The following is an 18,370-nucleotide window of genomic DNA, read 5'->3' as shown; positions in this document are numbered from 1 at the left end:
TGCTCACAGCTCTTAGGTATGTATTCCTTCCAAGGTAACAGCTAGGGCTGATTTTCCTTTGGGACCATAACAGGCACCTTCACTTTCCTAGCTGGATCAATTTAGTAGCTTTGTCTAAGGTATTCTAAGTTTTCATGTGTTTCATGGAAAGAGAAGAGTATGGCCATACCTGGCAAAAAGACTTGTTTTATAATTCAGTACTAGTTTATCTTGCTGTATTTCTGCAACGGGTTTCTTCTTACCAGTTTTTGCAAGTAGCCAAACTGTCCATTCTTTTAGAAATTGTTCACATCACTGGGCAAGCAGCAAAAGCAATTCAGGCCTTCTGCTCTGAGTTTTTTTCCTGCTTGCAGTTTTTCCATCTCCTGCCCCCCCCCTTTTTTTTTAATATAGGGGAAGCAGTGCCTGGGAATCAAAGTACAGTTAACTAAGATGCCGCTACATCTACAGCTGCTGTAACATAAGTAAAGGTTCTAACTGAAGTTGTCCAAAACAGCCTCTTTCCTCATTTTTTAGGTTTTTGCACAGCTTAGAAAAAGGAAGAATCTGGACAGGCAACAGCTGAGGATAGAAACCAAGTTGCTTGCTTACAGCTTATCATTTGGTTAAGAAGCTGTTGCAGGAGGGAAGCTCTAAGTTCAGCAGCTACTTAAGTCTATGGTGTTAGGAAAAAAAAAAAAACAAAGACTAAACTAATACCAGTATTCGCTCATTTGATAAGACCCCAGGTCACTGTATTTTATTACTTGGATCCAACCAGCTAGATGGGATTTTAGACAATTTTACATGTGTATTAATAAAATATATTTTATTAAAGCAGGACAAGAGAATTAAATGAGTACTAAGTGGACATACCTATTTTTAGTACCAAAAAATGAAATTGATGCATTTACTGTATTCAGTCTTCTCTTAAAATTTCATCTTTTATTTACTCATCAAGAGCCAATAAGTTATATAAATCATAGTAGTTTTCATCTCCTTACTGAAGTAGTCAACAATTATATATATATTTTTTATGCTGACTTGGTAGCACATTATATCCTTAGAATGAGTATTTTTGTCTTTGTTTTCCAAAGATATTTGTCTTAAAAATGCTACCTCTCTTGTGCAGATTTCGGTGAAACCTCTTCCACATTATTAGCATAGTGTTGCAGTCTCCCTCGGGTTCCCTCCGGGAGGTCCCGAATGCAGCCGTGTCAGGTGTCAAGGCACTCTACGCTGTGCAGGTTCATTCGCTTCTAGAGAAGGGGTCCACGGGTGGCCAGCGTGCACTGCAGCCACCCCAACCCTTCAACCTCACCCCTGCTCTTTAAAGGAAGCCACGAACTACACTGAAGCTCCATGCTGAAGGCAGAGGAAATGATTCCATTTGACAGATGTTAAACCAAATACTTTTGTATTTAATCATGTTAAGAGCTCCAAAAAGTTAAAACAGTAGACAAATGCGCAGAACTCCTGTCAATGACAATGAACTGAAGCAGAAGCATTGTCATACCAACGCTTTAAACAGTGTCTAAAGCAACTTCTAAACAAGTACAATTTAGGATGCTCGTGTAGAACTTAAACAGTGATTTTTGTTTGCTTTTCCTAGTATGAAGGATTTCCAAACACTTCAGTAACTTATAACTAGTCCCACAGTTACCATTTTCCCCTCTGCTTCTTAAGCAGATATTTTGCTTTGTATGCCAATAATAGTTTTTGTTTTAGTTTGTTCCGTAACATAAGGCAATCTAGTTTTCATGGTAACACACAAAAACACATTAGTCTTGCTCCTCGTCTTCCCCATCCTCATCATCATCCCCTTGATCTCCAGATTCAATATCATCTTCATCTTCAACCTGAAATTAAGAAAGATCTGTCGTGAGAAATAACATCCCTTATTCTGATCCAACCTTTAAGACGGGACAAACGCTAAAGTTGAGAAAGTAAGCTTAAAGCTAACTGAAATTTGTTGCACTGTATTGAATAATTGTTTACAAAGGCAACTGTCATCTTACAATGTCACACAGCTTTTAAGTTCTCTGCTAAAGATGGCTGCCTCTGTTCAATCATCAATTCTGCCCTGCACATTTGAGCAAGTAACTTCGTTCTTCTGTTTCCCACACAGCCGCATGCACGAACACCAGCATACTTCAGCGGATTGGCTAACGAAGATGTGTCCGTCCTGTGCTTTGCACTACCACGAATGAACCTGCGTAATGTCTCCAGGGGTACTTCCCCCTCAAAGTCACTCAGAAGTCTACAAGCTCTGAAAAATTCTGCTACACTGTAGGATCTACACTTGCTACGAATAATATTAATTCCTCTCCAGCACACTCTAACTGGTCACTACCAAAAAGTAAACCTTCTTTCAAAAGATAAAGGATTCTACTGTCAGACACGATTGCCTTCTAATAGCAAATCTGTGCATAAGTCTGGCAGTCAGCCACAAAACCAGCAGTACAACAGCTAGTTAATGCACACATTACAGTGAAGCCCGGGTGTGAGTCACAAGGACATTTCCCAGAAGCTGAGGCTCTCAGAAACTGCACTAATAAATTGCCCCAAATTAGCTAGGACTAGGGCCTGTTTCACCAAAACCCATCCACTCACCAAGGACACTTCACTGTTGAAAGCCAACATTTTAAGTCTATCAACTGTACACATTTGAGTCTGCCATCCTATCCAGCTCAGAAACAACATGTCAAAACCTACTGGCATTTCTCACTATCCTTGAGCCCCTAAGTTTCAAACAAAGCCAGTTAGGGTGTGGGAGGGAGGGAGGGGGCATCCAGCTGAGGCATGCATAAAAATTCACTCCCAGTACAGTGTGTTCGTTTTCATTATACAGTAAATATTTACAAGCCCCTTAAGCAGCTCATGTGCCGAGTCTTTGTGAACTGCATTTGGCCCAAAGGCTGCACTTAAGGAATTTCTGATCTGAAGAAGCACATTTGATGAGAACAGAGTAGAGACAGGCCTTGCGTGTGTCAAAATAACAACAAACCCAGGCACAGGGCAAGGAAAAGGAAGTCCTGAACACAAAGTACCTTGTAAGGCAGTAGAAGAGGGGGTCTCAGCTCAGGTTTGCCTAGGGTACTGCACGTTATGGAGAGAAACAGGTGAATCAGTGGGTCCCAAGCACGCAAGTTCCACATATTAAAACAGAACTCAGTATAGTAGTTTGCAGCACTGCTTAGCAAGCAGACTAAAGCTTTCTACTTATCACTTGTATTTTCCATGGAGCAATCCCTTACAGTTATTACAACACAATCATCTACTTTCTAGTTGACAATCAGGATAAGCTGCAGCACCGCCAGGCACAGTCATGTATCGTTCCAGACATATACATGACAAGTCATTTCATCACAACAGTTAGGCAGATACCTCAGAGCACTCCTGAGCTGAACACCTCTTCCAAGAGGCAGTCATCATTTTTCTTGCTGGCTGCCACTCTAAGGTCAGAAAGCAACACTGGTAGCTTCAACAGCCCATCGTTCATAGAAAGATGCCTCAAGACTTGGTGGATATAGCATTGCCATACCCAGACTGCCTCCGACCTGAGAACTTGCTCACTCCCTCATTTCGCTTACCGGTTCACCAAGCTCCTTCAATTTGTTCTTTAGTGCAGATAGTTTCTGATCCTGGTCAGCCAAAAGCACCAGAAGATCATCCTGTTCTTTTTTCGATTCTGCAACTTCTTGCTGAAGTTTGCTTTTCTGATCTTGCAAGATGGCAACTGTACTGTTGGATGAATCCAAGTACTGTTTTAGTGATGCTTTTTCCTCAGAAAGAGCTTTGACTTCACTCTGGCAACAGGAAAAACCCACAGCAAGTTACACCATGAGCAGAGGAACAGCTGAAGCCTCATTTCCTATGAACATGTTCTATATGCTAATCATAACGCCTCCACCCCTACTAGTGCACCGTAGCCTCACTCCCACCCTTCCCTACCCAAACTCCACTCTTTCACATCCCCCTATTGCTAGTCAGGAGAAACGTGCCAAGTACTGTGGCTAGTTCTGATCTGCACGTGTGCATTACATCTATGACTGACTAGTGCCAGGCTAAACTGAACACTTTCCAATCAAATCCACGCTAAAGCTTCTTCAGAGTAAGGTCTAGTTCAGGTACCACTCTTCATCCACCTTTTTTAATTAATACCACTGAAACCCAGCTATCTTTTGATGCCCCCACCTCTCCTTCAAATTTGGCTGAAAAGCTCCCAGCTGACCTAAGGTTACTGACAAGCCAACTGCCTTGAAAAAGCTATTCCCTTGATTCTCCTCACCTGCTCTTTAAAGGACCTAAATTTCTCATGTGCAAAATGAAGGAGAAGGGACATTGTTTCCCTTATGTAACCTAAAGCACATGAGGCACTAAGAGAATAAATCGCCCCTTCCACCCAAAGCCTTTCCTACTGTGCAAGTCGTAACTGAAGGCTGGGTATCAAGAGACTTGATGTTTGGTGTTTGTCCACTACCAACCTTCAGTTCTTTCACTTCTTGCAGAAGTCGTCCCTCCACTTCAGGGTTCCTTGCTGCTGTTGCACCACTCTCTCCTAATACAGGATCTGCAGCTGTATTCTGTGGAACAGAAACGCATTATCAGGTGCACTGAATGCCTCACATGCAAAGGCAGCAAGCCAAGACATTATACAAGGAGTTGTAGGTGTTAAAAGCATATTTTCTCCTTACAGCATAGCCAAGGTGCTGTAGACATCCTGTACTGTAAGGCATAGAAGACAGGCCTATGCTTCCTGGGGTCTCAACACACAGATATGCACATATAGGTATACACAAAAAGGAGAACACAAAACGTGACTCGTATTTCATAGAAAGAGTCTGACAGTTCATTGTAGGCAGACTCCTTGTCTAACAGACCACTAAGCTTCACTCAGATACTTCTTAAGAAGTGCCAAAGACTTATTAGGCAAAAAGCTTGAATCCTTGTACGCAACACTACTAAAAATAGCAAGTTTGTTCTCAGCCAGCCCTACCCAAAGTTAACATTTCCAAAATGTGGCAGCTGTCTTAACTAAAATTATCATCATCACATGAATGCAGGACAATTGCTTCTCCAGCTGCAGCATCTTTAAGTCAAAGCTCTAGGAAAAGCAAGCAGTCTGTAGGATGGCAACGAAGTGGGCTGACAACTGGTGGCAGCATGGAGCACTTGAATGTGCCTCACCAGCACACATGGCCAACACATGTGAAGTGGACCTTACACCAGAGCAGCTGAGACTTTTGATGCTAAAAGCATTCAAAGCCTTCCTCATTCAGATGATCTGTATGTTAAATTAAACACTTGTTATTTTTCCAATTCAAGTCTTATGTCTCATAACATTCAAATTAGAGTTCAGTGCGCAAGTTGGACCAAACCAGCTGGAAGCAATAGTTTAAGTGAAGCCAGGTACCACGGGCTATCAGTCTTGACTACTGCAAAGGAGGGCATACAGGAATATCCTCATTTGCTTAAGCACTCAACATCATACTATGTTATCCTTTCAATTGTTCATGTGGTCTGTACTCCTGCAACTTGAACCGCATTAGTTTTGCTATGGAAACATGTCAGTGACATGTTCATGCAATTCATTGTTAAGTATTCCAGCTCAACGTAGAGTTTTTAAATGCCATTAAGTAGCTTTGAGGACACTAACACATTTATTTAGCTATTCCATAATGCTTTATCAGCAAATCCTTTCAACACAGAACTAAAAAATCTGAAGTATTTCAATATCTGCATAGACAGATACATCTACTCTGTTTGCCTTGCATTTGTATGTAAACTTTCAAACTAGTACCTCAATTACTTGAAAGAACAACCACCCCTCTAATTTATATTATATCACAAATTTTTTCTCAGAGGAGACAGCTATGGTGGTGGCCTTTTTTTGGCTTTGATAACAGTATGAGCTTAAAACACCAAAAAAAGGCCATTCCTCTATTTAAAAATGCCAGGTATCAATGGTCTTATAAAGGCACTAGCTTTACTTAAAGTGCCCTCCGTTTTCATGAAAGGCACGTCTGGGAATTAAGTTACATCATTTAAAACACCGCTGAAATCATTGACTGATGTGTACTGTTAAATCAAGCTTACTTTGGGACAAACAGCTCCAGACAGCACAAGCTGGAAAGACAGCTTGTTTCAGTCCCCAAAGTGAAGGTAAGGAAGTCTTTCACGTACCATTAGTTGTAGCTTCTGATTCTCAGTCTGAAGCTTAGAGATCTCTGTAGACTGCAGTTGTATCCGACTCCTCAGTGTTTCTAATTCCTTTGGGAAATAAAAAAGAGTCATAAACTTCTAAGTTATCTTGAGAAAGTAGCAAGGTAGATTTTTTCACATTAAGTTTTTCTTAATTTAAATGCTATCATCTGCACTCTATACTGCTTCATGCTAGCTACATGAGCAGAAACTTGTGTACATCTCATGACAACACGGCAGCCACCTCTCTAGAAGACAAGACTCCTCAGCAACATTCATCATCTCCCCCCCAACTTTTTTCCATGGAATGCCCAAGATAACTCTATGAGGCTCAATAGTATTTATAAAGTACGTGTTACAACACTAGCACTTCCATGAGTATCCTCTATGCATATCATTTTATGGTGCAGAAACCCATTAAGGCATATCAACCCAGTAATAATTAGCTTTCAAATCAGAGAAACACTGCTGGGCCCTTTTTGGGCAACAGCTGTCTTGACTAATTGAACCTACAGGTGCTTAAGCACCTCTTTTTTGTGTTGTACATCTAAAACTTGGAAGTTTTCTTATCAACGTTTAAGTAGAGGTTTTGCAATGGATAAGCAGACAAATCTGCCAAGTTTGAAGCCTCAGTTGAAGCTTTTTCTGTTGGCCCAATTCTGCTTGGCATAAGCAACAGATCAATTTTTGGACACACAATCTTGACACAGAGGATTAATGCCATCATCACACAAACCCAGATTATAAGGTTAAAATAGCAACATGCTCAGAGATCCATCCCACTCCCTGAAACTTGACACAAGTCCCTTCCCGTCCTGAGCTATCACTGTTTATCACAGCTTGGCCCAATGGATAACAGTAAAAAGACTTAAGTAGTTCAAGTTCACCTTCTGTAGTTCATTACTGAGCTCCAAGCTACCAGATTTGCTGGTCTGTGAAGACTGCTCTGTTGTTCCCATTTCCAACTGCGAAGACTTCTGTAATAGCAACAGAAAAGTCAACCGCAAAACTAAATGGATTAAATATAGTCATGTTGTCAGAACAGTTACTGATGTAAACAAGCCATGTGGTTGCACGGATAGAGTTCCCAGCAGAGAAGGTGCAAAAGGGGCAAGAAATGCATGTCACAAAGCTCCCTGACAAGAGGGCAGCTGGGTGGCCTCTAAGGTGGATGCAGAAATGTTTTTCACCAACTCATACACAGAAGACAAGCACCAAGGAAGGAGCATGTATCACCCTGCGTTTTGACAAGCAGGCCACCCTAAGAACGTCTCAGGCATTACCCCCACTACACTCCTAGGAGATAGACAGCATTTTTTTTTCCCCGTGCCAATACCAGAGGTCCCACAGAATAACAGGTCAGTTGCAAAATTTTTCTTGAGTGCACTGTCAAGCAGAAAAGGCTCTGCTAGAGGCATCTCCAAACATTTCCTATGATCAGCACGCAATCAATTATGGAATGATTGTCGCTGTAACAAAGAGTTTACAGCCAAAGGTAAATAACAGGAATTAGAAGTCACTCCAAGTTCCACTGAGAGAGTTAGCTCTTACCAACTTTTCAATCACAGAATCCTTCTCCCTCAGCTGTCCTTGCAGCAGTTCATACTTGTTTTTCCATTCTTCCAATTCCTCTTTCAGTTTGCTCACTTCTTCCAGCTGAATGCCATTCACCTGAAATGTTTCACCGTGGGAATTATGATGCTGCGCATCCTTTCCTACGGGACAAAGTTTACAACAAAGGTTACAATACTGACATCGTTTTAAGGTTAGCTTCAAAACATGCAAAGGAAAGGATTCATTGCTTCTCCATTCTTCCCCACAGGGCAATACAAGCCATTCTCATTAAAGGAAGAAACTGCAGTGTTGAAAAATTGACTAGAAAAAGTTCATCAAGCAGCTCTAATTTGCCACTATTTAAAGTATGTATTTGTGGCTGCATCTATGTGCTCCATTAACCATTCAGTTAATTCAAAGTAAGTTCACAAGCAACTCATTCTGTAGAGGAAAAGCAACTGTCTGTTTACATACTTTTAATGATAACAGATCCTAAATGCAGAATTACTTCTTCTACACAGGTCTATAGCATATAGAGCTTATCAGGCATCTTCACCTTGGAATAACTTTTATATACTGCCTGGATTTAAGCATTCAGTTAGCTATCTCTTTGCTAATACTAATATGTCTTACTTGGCGTATCTCCTGTACCATAATTCTTTCCCAACTCATGCTTTCATTTGTGCGCTAAAGTTTGGATCTGCAACATGGCCCATTTGTTTATGTTCTAAGCTTTAACAGGCTTGACTATTTTGGACTAATTTAAGAAACCAAATTGTGGAAAGCCTCTATCAGCAGTTCCCTGATAGCCAACACTTCCCACAGCAGCTTCAACTCCTATCCCTCAGCAGGTATACCTGCAGAAAAGCAGCCAAGGTAGCAGTGAAGGGCTTCCTTTTTATTGTGGGCAATAAAATAAGCGATAGGGGGATCAGGTCAAAAGCCATTATAAACTCCAGTATTTCAATGTGTGCATTTATGTGAACTATCTGGTCTACAGCCATCTTTGGTAACTTGTTTTTCCAGTGCGCAGGCCTACACAGCAGATAGGCCCTAGCATTAACAACATACTCGAATGTGAAAGACCTTTCAGAAAACTGAACTATTATTTCAGGAAGCCAAATACTCGAGCACAAAATAAAGAAGAAATTACAACACATTCACATTTCTACATTATCCTCTCAGTTCTCACTGTATATTTTGTAGTTTGAAGGCACTTCAAGGAAGAACCAGTATTTTTAGCAAAACCTGAGGCCTTAAAAAAAAAACAACTTCTTGTCAGCAGTGCTCAAATTCAACTTAAAACAAACAAACCACACACATTTTATCTCTATGGACGTTTTCATGCGCAGCAGAACATATGGCAACATGCCTGAAATGACAGAAGATTATTTGCTGAAGCTGTTCTGTAGCTTGCCATAAATTAAACAAGATTTTGAGCACTAGTGAGATGATTATTTTTCCTTCTGAAGCATACCTAACTGTACTTTAAGGAGATTATACTGGTCCTTATGCTGTTGGATCTGTGACACTTGTTGTGTAACTGTAGCTTGCAGCTGTTCATTTTGAGATCTTAAAGTGTTAACTTGTTGTTTTAATTCTTCAAGCTCCTGGTCCTGTAAAAGAAAAAAAAGGAACTATTACAGAACACATTTGAGTACAATACTGCAAGGAAAACAGAGTAAACTTTATTCCACCAATACATATCACTGGTTAATGATGCTGTCAGCAGCATCTCTTCCTTCAGCTACATTTAGTCTGTCACCTTTTGAAAGGTGAGAGCACCGAAGAAAGAATTACCTCTTTTTGAGAAGGGCTGCTAGTTCTGCAATTATGTGTTTGAAAAGAAACACTAACACAGAGAAGAGAAGATGTATTCCAGGAAAAGAATTGAGCACCATCAGCATTCTAAATGCTGGTATTTACATTAAACCAGAAATTCTTAGCCTAAGTGTTTTCAGAAATGTTTCTGCATTTCCTGATTCCCTGTTGCTCATTTTGGAACATCTGGTATGAAACAGCACTGTGGTGTCTCCAAGTTAGTTCAAACTTCCAAAGGGACAAGTACAGTGCAACTCCCTCTTACCTGCTCTCTAATGACTTTTTTGTAATGAGTCACAATATTGTCATGCTGTTCCAATGTCTTCTTAACCTCCTCCTCCTTTTTATCTTCTTCACTGGACTTGTAAATAGCTTTACTTATGACACCTGTCAAAAACAGAGTTTGTCATCTAAAACCCAGTTGGTACATTTTCTGCTGTCCTCAGTCTCACAGCCTCGCCTAGTTTAACTAATTTCATGGTACAAGAAACATAACCTGCACTGCAAAGTGAGAAAGGCAGTGGTCACAAACAGGTTTAAGAAAACAGGAAAAGGCATTTTTCCATAGCCCTATACCAAGGTTTGCACACTTTGCATACTTCTTCAAACCGTTTCAGAAGAGCAAGTGGATGTTTGAATCCTTTCCATCAGCAAACATGCATTTTACCTGCAGTAAGGCTACACTACTGCTGTTTTCCCAAGTGGTTGTGCAGACAAGTAGAAGATTTAGGACAAGGGTGATATGCAGATGAAGCCTGACCTGACAAAATCATCTTTACTGTTGCTTCTTATTTTTTTCTTCTCTAGACTGATTTAAGTTGACCAATATTAACAAACAGAAATACAGTAAATGTTAAGGATGCTCACATATCCTGTCTCCTTCATGAAGGATTGAGGTAACAGTATTTTTTTTAAAAGGAGAAATTCCCTATCTCTAACAGGGAAATTCAGTATTCCCAATTCTTCTTAATCAGCGAGTTCAAAACAGCAAAGATCTAGGTTCTTCGTGCACTTTCATGAATCAAGCTTCTATAACCATCTTGTTGTGTGCTTTCTAAACGCATAATATCTAATTCACTACAGGAACACAAGTAAATAAACTTCTTAACCGCAGTGTGATAACTCACAGCATGCACTAAGAAACATTTCACTTAACCATTTAAAGTTATCTGATTATTACAAGCTGTGACCATGGACTTGTACTGGCAGTATTTTAGCTGAATACTTAAACCACAAGCTTGGGTATATTATTGGCTATAGCAGTTACCGTAACATGGTTTTCAGAATACTCCATTTTAATATGATCTTACTACTTTTAATAGAATTAAATTCAGCACATTTACTAGGTCAGTCATCAGTTCATCACAATTACTACAGATATGAGCATAACACACATCACCTTCCAATTCCTTTACAAGCTTAGTAAATTCATGATCAAACATCACGTGGTCTGGGCTAGAAAAGCTAGGCTGTGGTTTCTGAGCAGCTCTGGAATGGAGTTCATGTTTGCTAATGAAGCCAAGCTTCTCAATGAAATTTTCCCTGCCAATCCTCTTCTCAATCAGCTGTTTCAGTTTCTCTCTAAAAAGAAAGAGATAGTTAATCACAATGCAATAGCCAAGAAGAAATGAACCCACTCTACCTTCAAGATTTTTTTCAGTTACAAATTTATTATGAGTCTTAACTCTTATCTGTATTAGATGCTTAGTAGCTGAAATCCAAATTTCTGCAGTGTGCCACTGTCATCTGCTCGCAGGCTAGGAACAGGTTAAAAGGACTTACGCAAAAATAATCGTATACTTTGTCTAGCTAAAGGTGGGTCAGTTATTTTGTATCCCATAAGGAACATACTTGCTGCCTCAAGAAACAAACAGAAAACAGTTCAACCAAATGTTCTTGACTGATCTGCAGCAGTTAAAAGCCCCTTAAGCCACCATCTACATTTCACATTGTCTTTCCCTACAGTCATCTTTTTTTCTGTATCATACTTACTTCCTATAATTTTCAAGGGAATTGTCATTGTAGTAGATGGAAATGCCCAGCAAAAGCGCACACAGGCCTTGGACCAGTTGTTCCTCTTCTCCAAGATTTTCAGCTATCTGCCCTGTGAGCTAGACCTCTTGTTAAGGATATTTAAGATATTTCATAAGCACAACGCATGTAACATACTTCTTCCTTACGAATATGCTACCTTAGTCTAAGTTCCTTGTTAAAAAGTATTTGCACGTGTAAAACCTAGCTGGATTAGGAAGGAAGGAAACCACCCAATGAAAACCTCACTAGACTAGCTCCTGTTTTAAAGGACTTGGGTCACCAATGGTCCCACGAAGTTCTTCCCTCAGTAATGGTCACCTTAACATTAAAAAAAAAAGTTGTTGTTCCAAAACATCTCAGTTTTATCCTATGGTGATATTGAATTTAGATAAGGTGACAGTTTTGCATAGTGTACTTTAGATAGATCATCTTATGAAAATTAAGCATAAAAATAAGCTTCAATAAAATCAGGAAATAGACTTACACATCTTGGAGATGACAAGTTTAAGTCATATTAAAATATCAATGGGCTTGCTGCAGTGAACCCTTGCCAAATGACAACTTCCTGCTGTGCTTCAAGTTATACACGTATCTTATAGATGGGCCGGCACACACAGTCTCAAGGCACAGCCAACAAAAGGCTGGCTGCATCTCTTGCCCTGATGCATTTTCCTTGCATGTCATGCAGCATGCCTGCAAACTGATCTACATTAACATTTAAATTAAACATGAAAAATCCAAGTAATGCAAGTAATTTCTAGGCAAGTTTGTCTACTCTGCAAGCAGGTCAAGGATACGAAAGGAATATTGGCAGGATTGTGAAGAAAGTGTGTGACAGCAATTGAGCAGTTGCTTAGCCAGGTACAAAGCAACATTAATAATCCAACCCTTGTTTGTACTTTGCTGCCCTGAAAAGAATAAAAACTCCATCATTATCTTTCCACAACAGAGGGCTAAAATATCAGAAAAACTGCACTGATCCAGAACTCGCCCACTTACAACTCCGCTTAAAAAACAAACAAACAGAGTCATCTTCCATAATACCCATTTGTTAGTTATGGCTGAACACAGCTTTAGTGCTTTGATGAAAAACATTAAGTCATTCATATGTTTTAACTATTTTCAGATCAAGTCAACAAGCAACACAGATGTGAAATATGACTCAGTGCAAATTAGCACCAATATAAAACCATAACAAATTAGTTCTGTATTTGTAATTAATACTAGGGTAACATGAGGGAACATACATACACAACCCCTGTAGAGAAGGAACAAGTCAGTGTAAATTAAGCCAGGCTGGGATTCCCTATAAAAATAGACATACTAAAATCTCCTCCATTTGCTGCTGCCTACAAATTTCTGTGTGTTCCTAATAAACTTGAAATCAAGAAGTGTAACACTGAAGTAGCTTTTTATTTAGACAAAAGAATATACACATTAAGCCAGGAGAGGCAACATGAGACACACTAACTGCAGTAATTGAATTTTTCTAAACTACGGAAAATTAGTTTTCATCTGAATATTGACTTTAGGTTCTTGCTCATGCACATAACACACACAACAGTTTTATGCAGAAGGCCTTTAGATAGGTTCTATTACAAACTAGAATCTTGCAGTTTTAAGCTTGGTTTTTGATCCATGAATTTCTACCAAGAACTTCAGCACCTAAAGCACATCTCTAGAAAACCTGTCATATTTTAAAGAATTCAAGTGTCTGAAGTAATGACAATTTAAAGAAACAACTGGAGTAAAAAAAATGAGTTAGAGGTCCTAACACTAAGCGGAATGCATAAGTTGGTATGGCAATAGCTAATTCCTCAGTAACTACAAAACTGAACTTTTTTCACAATTTTGTCTCCCTTGTCTTTGCTGCAGATACTACGGGCACAGTAGCATTAAGGCAGGCATACACATCTTCACAGACGGTCAATCCTCAGAGAAGACAACCAAGCAAAAAGCTCCCTGCATGCAAAACTAACCTTCAGACAAGCACCTAGTAAACTGGGTAAAGTAACTGGAAAATAAAGTCAAGTCTGGAAGGCAAGATGAGGTACACAGTACAGCTGGGATACGTTCAAAAGGGGGCAAGAAAACACACTGGAGTGAATGGCCGCAGGGATCAAGACAGTGGCAAAGATGATGAGAAGCAGTCAATGAGAAATGAAGAGTCCCTGCCTAAGAATTGCACATGCTCGAGAGACATCCTGAACTTGCATCCTCGCCTCTAATCATCCCTATGCTTGCGAACTAAAAGCAGTGTTGTCTTTTACCTTAGCCAAGGTAAAGAACAAAAACAAACCTCCCAAGCTCTTTGAACAAGCCAGCTTGACCACCAAAACACCCAGCAAACATCGGTCTGGCAAGAAGCTTCTTTTTGTAGCAGGGTCCCAGCTAACCAGTGTGCCCCTGCAGCACAGGCAGTGAGACTGGTGGTAATCAAAACTACCATCTACCAAAACTACCAATGCTGGCAGAAAAGACCAAGCTCTGAAGGGACTGCTTTCAAGGACTTCTGAGGTGCCCTGATTTGCTCCAATTTATCGCCAAGATGAAACAACCCCCTTAAATGAGGAGAAGAGAGAATACAAATTACAGATACCCAGACTGTGTCAGGCATTTCTAATGCTTCACAAATGGGCAAGGAAGCACTTTCTTCATGACCCCCATCATAACTTCCAGACACTTGAAGTGAGGAACGTCCGAACAGCAGAGAATAACAGCTATGACCACTAGACCACCCAGCACCTGCCCTTTTGTCTCCACAGTAAGTACTACACACCGTATTAGCTATTGCTGTTTTCTCTGCTATAGGTTAGTGGGCAGCTTTGCTGTGACCCTGTTGTGATGTTGCATTAATGGACTGATTATATTCCTTGCTGCTAGCCTTCTAGCTGCATGCCATAACCCGTTTCCACCGACCTAGATCTCATTCCAAGCTGCCTGAATTTCACTGAACTCTGTTCTCACCTTTCCTTTTCCTGTCTCAAACTGGCCCACTTAGCTTTCCCCGCCTTCACTGAGCTGTGTCTCTCCTACCCCCTTGTCCTTTTTTTTAAATTCATAACCTGCATGCAGTACATTTTCTTATCTCTGCTTATATAAAAGACAGTTATTTCCAAGGTGGTCTGGTAATGACACAAAAGACATGGTTTAAACAGCTGTTCACTAGCACATACAGTGTTTACCACAAAGGCATGACAGGATGCCCAAAGTGTTATCTCACCACTTATTATTACCAACTAGGTAAGAAACCAACTAGTAAGAAAAAGAAGTGTCCAAACTCCAATCTTCAGGTGAAGCAGGAATTAAAATACAAGACAACATAAATCATAGGTCTTTCAAGTTCATTACTGCCACACCACACCAGTATAGCAGATTGCAAGAGCACTGTCTCAAGCGTCAGCCAGCTTAGCTGAAGAACTTTCCGACCACACATTCCCTCCTTGCCATACTGAGTCTCTAGACAGGTGGCTTATTTCCTCATTGCAATCTCACAGAACCATGAGGTAGTTTAGGTTGGAAGGGACCTCTGGAGGCCATCTAGTCTGTACTGCGCTTTAGCACAAGGGAACTGAGAGAGCACCAGTTCTTCCGAAACCACTTGCAGAGTAGATTACTTAACAGCCTCATGACACTGGCAATGGCATAACTTCACCAGCTGCAGAAACCTTTCAGGGAACAGGACCATACTGCAGTAGCACTGAAGCATGGAGCCCTGTGTACCCCCACCTGCAAACACCATGATCCAATGAACTGTGAAACTGCCCGTTTTTGCATTCAGCGCTCCTCACCTCAGGCTGGTTCCAAACTGCCAGGAATCCCTTTCCTCCAGTTCTCCTGCCCTAGAAGGGCAGCTATGCCCTTCCCTGTGCTCACCCTTACATCTAACAAACCTGAGAGCAGAAGGTCTATTCCTACACATACGCCGTAGGCTTCTGCTACACTGGTTTAATCATTGAGAGTCTACATTTAATTTCACAGTAACTATCTAAGCTATACTGCTTCCACCTTGCTAGGACAAAGAGACAGTTACTTGGTGTGACCAGAATGAGTTCAAATAAGTGTATAAATTCAGCCTAAATAATTACTGAGGAAATGGCTATGACACACATTACCAAAGGGCCTGTGCAACAATCTCAGTCATACCAATTTTCTGCTACTTCTGAAAAGATCAAGTCAGTTCTCCTCTAACTGAACAAAAAGGGAGATGCTTGCTTCAAACAAAGCAAAAACACACTGGAACCCCTTTTCTCTTACGTTTCAAAGACCAGCGCTTATTGTCCCAGCACTATTAGAGAGCCCGTTCCTACTCACTAAAAATAACCCCTTGAACTGGCAGTCTTGAGCTACAGCATATTTGCATACATCATTTTTCCAAACTAACACTTTCATCAGCAAGCTCTCATTAAAAATCTTGTCAGAAATACAAAGCTACATTTGTTTGCGTGACTTGGAATTTACAGCACAAATTATCCTCTGAAAGCAGTTACACACCTCTCTTTCTGAAGCTTTGCATGCTATACTGAGGTCAGGTTAACACATTCAGCCCGCTCATTTCCACAAAGCCCAAAATACGCTCTCTAAAAAACTAATACGCAGCTCGATTCCAAACCTGCTGTTATAACTCCTGCTGTAATAGATTACAGTTCTCCATGGCTGTTCTACAATCTGGAGCTGGAAACAGTCCAGTCCCACAGCTCAACACAACTGTGATAAATATGGCAAATGAAGCAGACAATGCCGCAGCACAGTATTAAGAACCGTTTTGCTGCAGATGATGCCTAGCATAGCAGCACTTTAAGTAATGGGGCCTGAAAGTCAAACATCACTTCAGGGCTCATTGGCTAGTGAAGAGATCCCTGCTGTTTACAACCAAAATCTCCACAGTTAAAGCTCCTAAGAGCTTGGGCTGTAAGCAGAACATATGAAGTGGCTGGAATGCAGGTTAAACACAGTTTTTGTTTTAGCAGTCAGGAAATAAGCAGCAGGTTCCCACTTCAGGTTGTATCAGCTGATTGCTACAGGCCAGTCTGAGAAAACAGCATTTCTAGCAGTGTCATTTTTCTGATAAGAACGTGCATCTAATTAGGTGAACACCTGGTGAATGTATATGCCCCACCGGAAAGAAAGCACCCGAGCTACCCAAGATCTTTATCCCACAGTTTCCTGGAGCACCCCAGAGAAAACCCTGGAGACACAGAAAGAGTTTGTTATGCTAGGAAAAAACCCAAACCCAACTGCAACACAAAGCTGTAAGTGGAAACACATCAAAAAGCAGTTAAAGAATCCCCCCAAGCAAAACCCAAGACAGGAGGAAAGGGCCTGCTTGTGGCAAGAAAATGCCGAAGCTGTGCCAAGAAATACATACCCGTCTGTCGATCTTATCACCCTGCAAGTTACACACACATTACTTGAGAACTTTTAAGTGGAACAACACATTTCAGAAACATCCCCCAAGTCTGAACACCTTGTATCACCTAAGACTAAAAAACCACAGGCAGTTTCATTGACTCAAATTCACATCAACAGGATCTTCTGCCTACTGAGAGTAGTAAAAGTTTCCTCCTTACAAGGCAAAAAAAGCAGTGATCCATACAGGTTTTAAGACTGGCCCTGCAAAAGCATTCTGTACTGCCCGAACTGACCAAACCTTCCCTTCGTCTCTGTTATGCACAGTGAAATTCTCTTGCCATAACAAACAATTTATTTTCAGACTGAAACGAAATTATTTTCAATTAGTGTCCATTTCCATCTCATGCATATGAGTAAAGGCAAGACAGGCAGAGTAAGAGAGTAACTTTCAGTTTTAAGGCCCTGACTTCAGAAGGACAGCAACATTAAGTTGCAATCACTGATGGACATAAAAGTTTCTGCTGTACTGTGTTTTTTCTTTAAGTGCCAAGTGTTTTCAAAAAAGGCTTAAAAAATTTCAGCAGGAGAGAGAATCCTCCTTCTCGTTAAGCTAATGCTAGTGTCTTCCTATGCAACACCTTTACACAAAGCACATTTTTCTTGCAAACCCAGAGTTTATCAGCAAGACACAGGGCAGTTGGTGCCATACCTGCGAGAGAATGTTGGTGCACTGCTGCAACAGAGACACTGGCGGGTTGCCAATGCTTGTTGCTAGCTGAACTCTTAGGAGCTGTTCTTTCAGAGTCGCGTTTTCTTGTAACGCATGGGCCAGGGCCACAGCAGCATACCAGTTTGAGAGAGAGTCCGTTGAGAAGAGGCCCCCACAGAGCAGCTGACCAGCTGAGACAGAATTACCTGTAGCTACCAGAATGGCCAAGAGGTACAAATTAGACTAAAACAAGCTATAGAAACTGCAAAATATGTAAGACATCAGCATACAGGTGAAACCCAGAAAACAGAGGGCCATGTGTCTCAAGTTTAGAGAAACTGTAAGGCAAATCTTCCTTGGCACCCAACTGCATATAAACAATTTTGCAGATGACTTCAGATGATACATGAAAAAACATGGGCTAGTTCACAACTTCCTAGAAAGAGGTTCTTCTTGCGTACCGTCAATAGTGGATGGCAGAAGCGTTGAAACAATTTCTCCTTGTCCTTTTTGGTTTTTGTATAAAAAGCATTGGAAACAATAGAGAACAGCACAACGCAGCACAAAAGGCTGCCTTTCATTTACCATGGACATCAGAAGTACTACAATTGCAGGTCTGTTTGGAAAGGAAAGAGAAAAAACATTAGCACAAAGTTGCAAAACTGCAGGCATCTGGTCAACTGGCGCAGGGAAAGTGTGTCAGGACCCGATGCAATG

At 40.8% G+C, this 18,370-nt stretch overlaps 1 protein-coding gene across 6 annotated transcripts in view; it reads right to left on the bottom strand.

Moving 5' to 3' along the window:
- Positions 1 to 1,379: 1,379 nt before the first annotated feature.
- USO1 (USO1 vesicle transport factor) overlaps positions 1,380 to 18,370 on the bottom strand; it is a 44,188-nt gene continuing 27,197 nt past the window's right edge. For 3 of the 6 annotated variants that reach the window (XM_067297469.1, XM_067297470.1, XM_067297465.1), the window contains 14 exons: positions 18,115 to 18,269; positions 17,654 to 17,865; positions 16,961 to 16,981; positions 12,390 to 12,500; positions 11,551 to 11,669; positions 10,958 to 11,139; positions 9,824 to 9,945; positions 9,215 to 9,353; positions 7,735 to 7,898; positions 7,071 to 7,160; positions 6,166 to 6,252; positions 4,467 to 4,565; positions 3,573 to 3,788; positions 1,380 to 1,838 (listed from right to left, as the gene is read on the bottom strand). In XM_067297469.1, the coding sequence (XP_067153570.1) occupies positions 1,761 to 1,838; positions 3,573 to 3,788; positions 4,467 to 4,565; positions 6,166 to 6,252; positions 7,071 to 7,160; positions 7,735 to 7,898; positions 9,215 to 9,353; positions 9,824 to 9,945; positions 10,958 to 11,139; positions 11,551 to 11,669; positions 12,390 to 12,500; positions 16,961 to 16,981; positions 17,654 to 17,865; positions 18,115 to 18,269 (1,795 nt within the window). In that variant the 3' untranslated portion in view covers positions 1,380 to 1,760. The remainder of the gene's footprint in view (positions 1,839 to 3,572; positions 3,789 to 4,466; positions 4,566 to 6,165; positions 6,253 to 7,070; positions 7,161 to 7,734; positions 7,899 to 9,214; positions 9,354 to 9,823; positions 9,946 to 10,957; positions 11,140 to 11,550; positions 11,670 to 12,389; positions 12,501 to 16,960; positions 16,982 to 17,653; positions 17,866 to 18,114; positions 18,270 to 18,370) is intronic. The other 3 variants (XM_067297466.1, XM_067297467.1, XM_067297468.1) reach the window with 3 other exon arrangements.

Source organism: Apteryx mantelli, chromosome 5, assembly GCF_036417845.1.
Source record: "Apteryx mantelli isolate bAptMan1 chromosome 5, bAptMan1.hap1, whole genome shotgun sequence".
NCBI classification, from domain to species: Eukaryota; Metazoa; Chordata; class Aves; order Apterygiformes; family Apterygidae; genus Apteryx; species Apteryx mantelli.
Note: the sequence above shows the minus strand (reverse complement) of the source record. Positions and strands in the feature narration are given on the sequence as shown.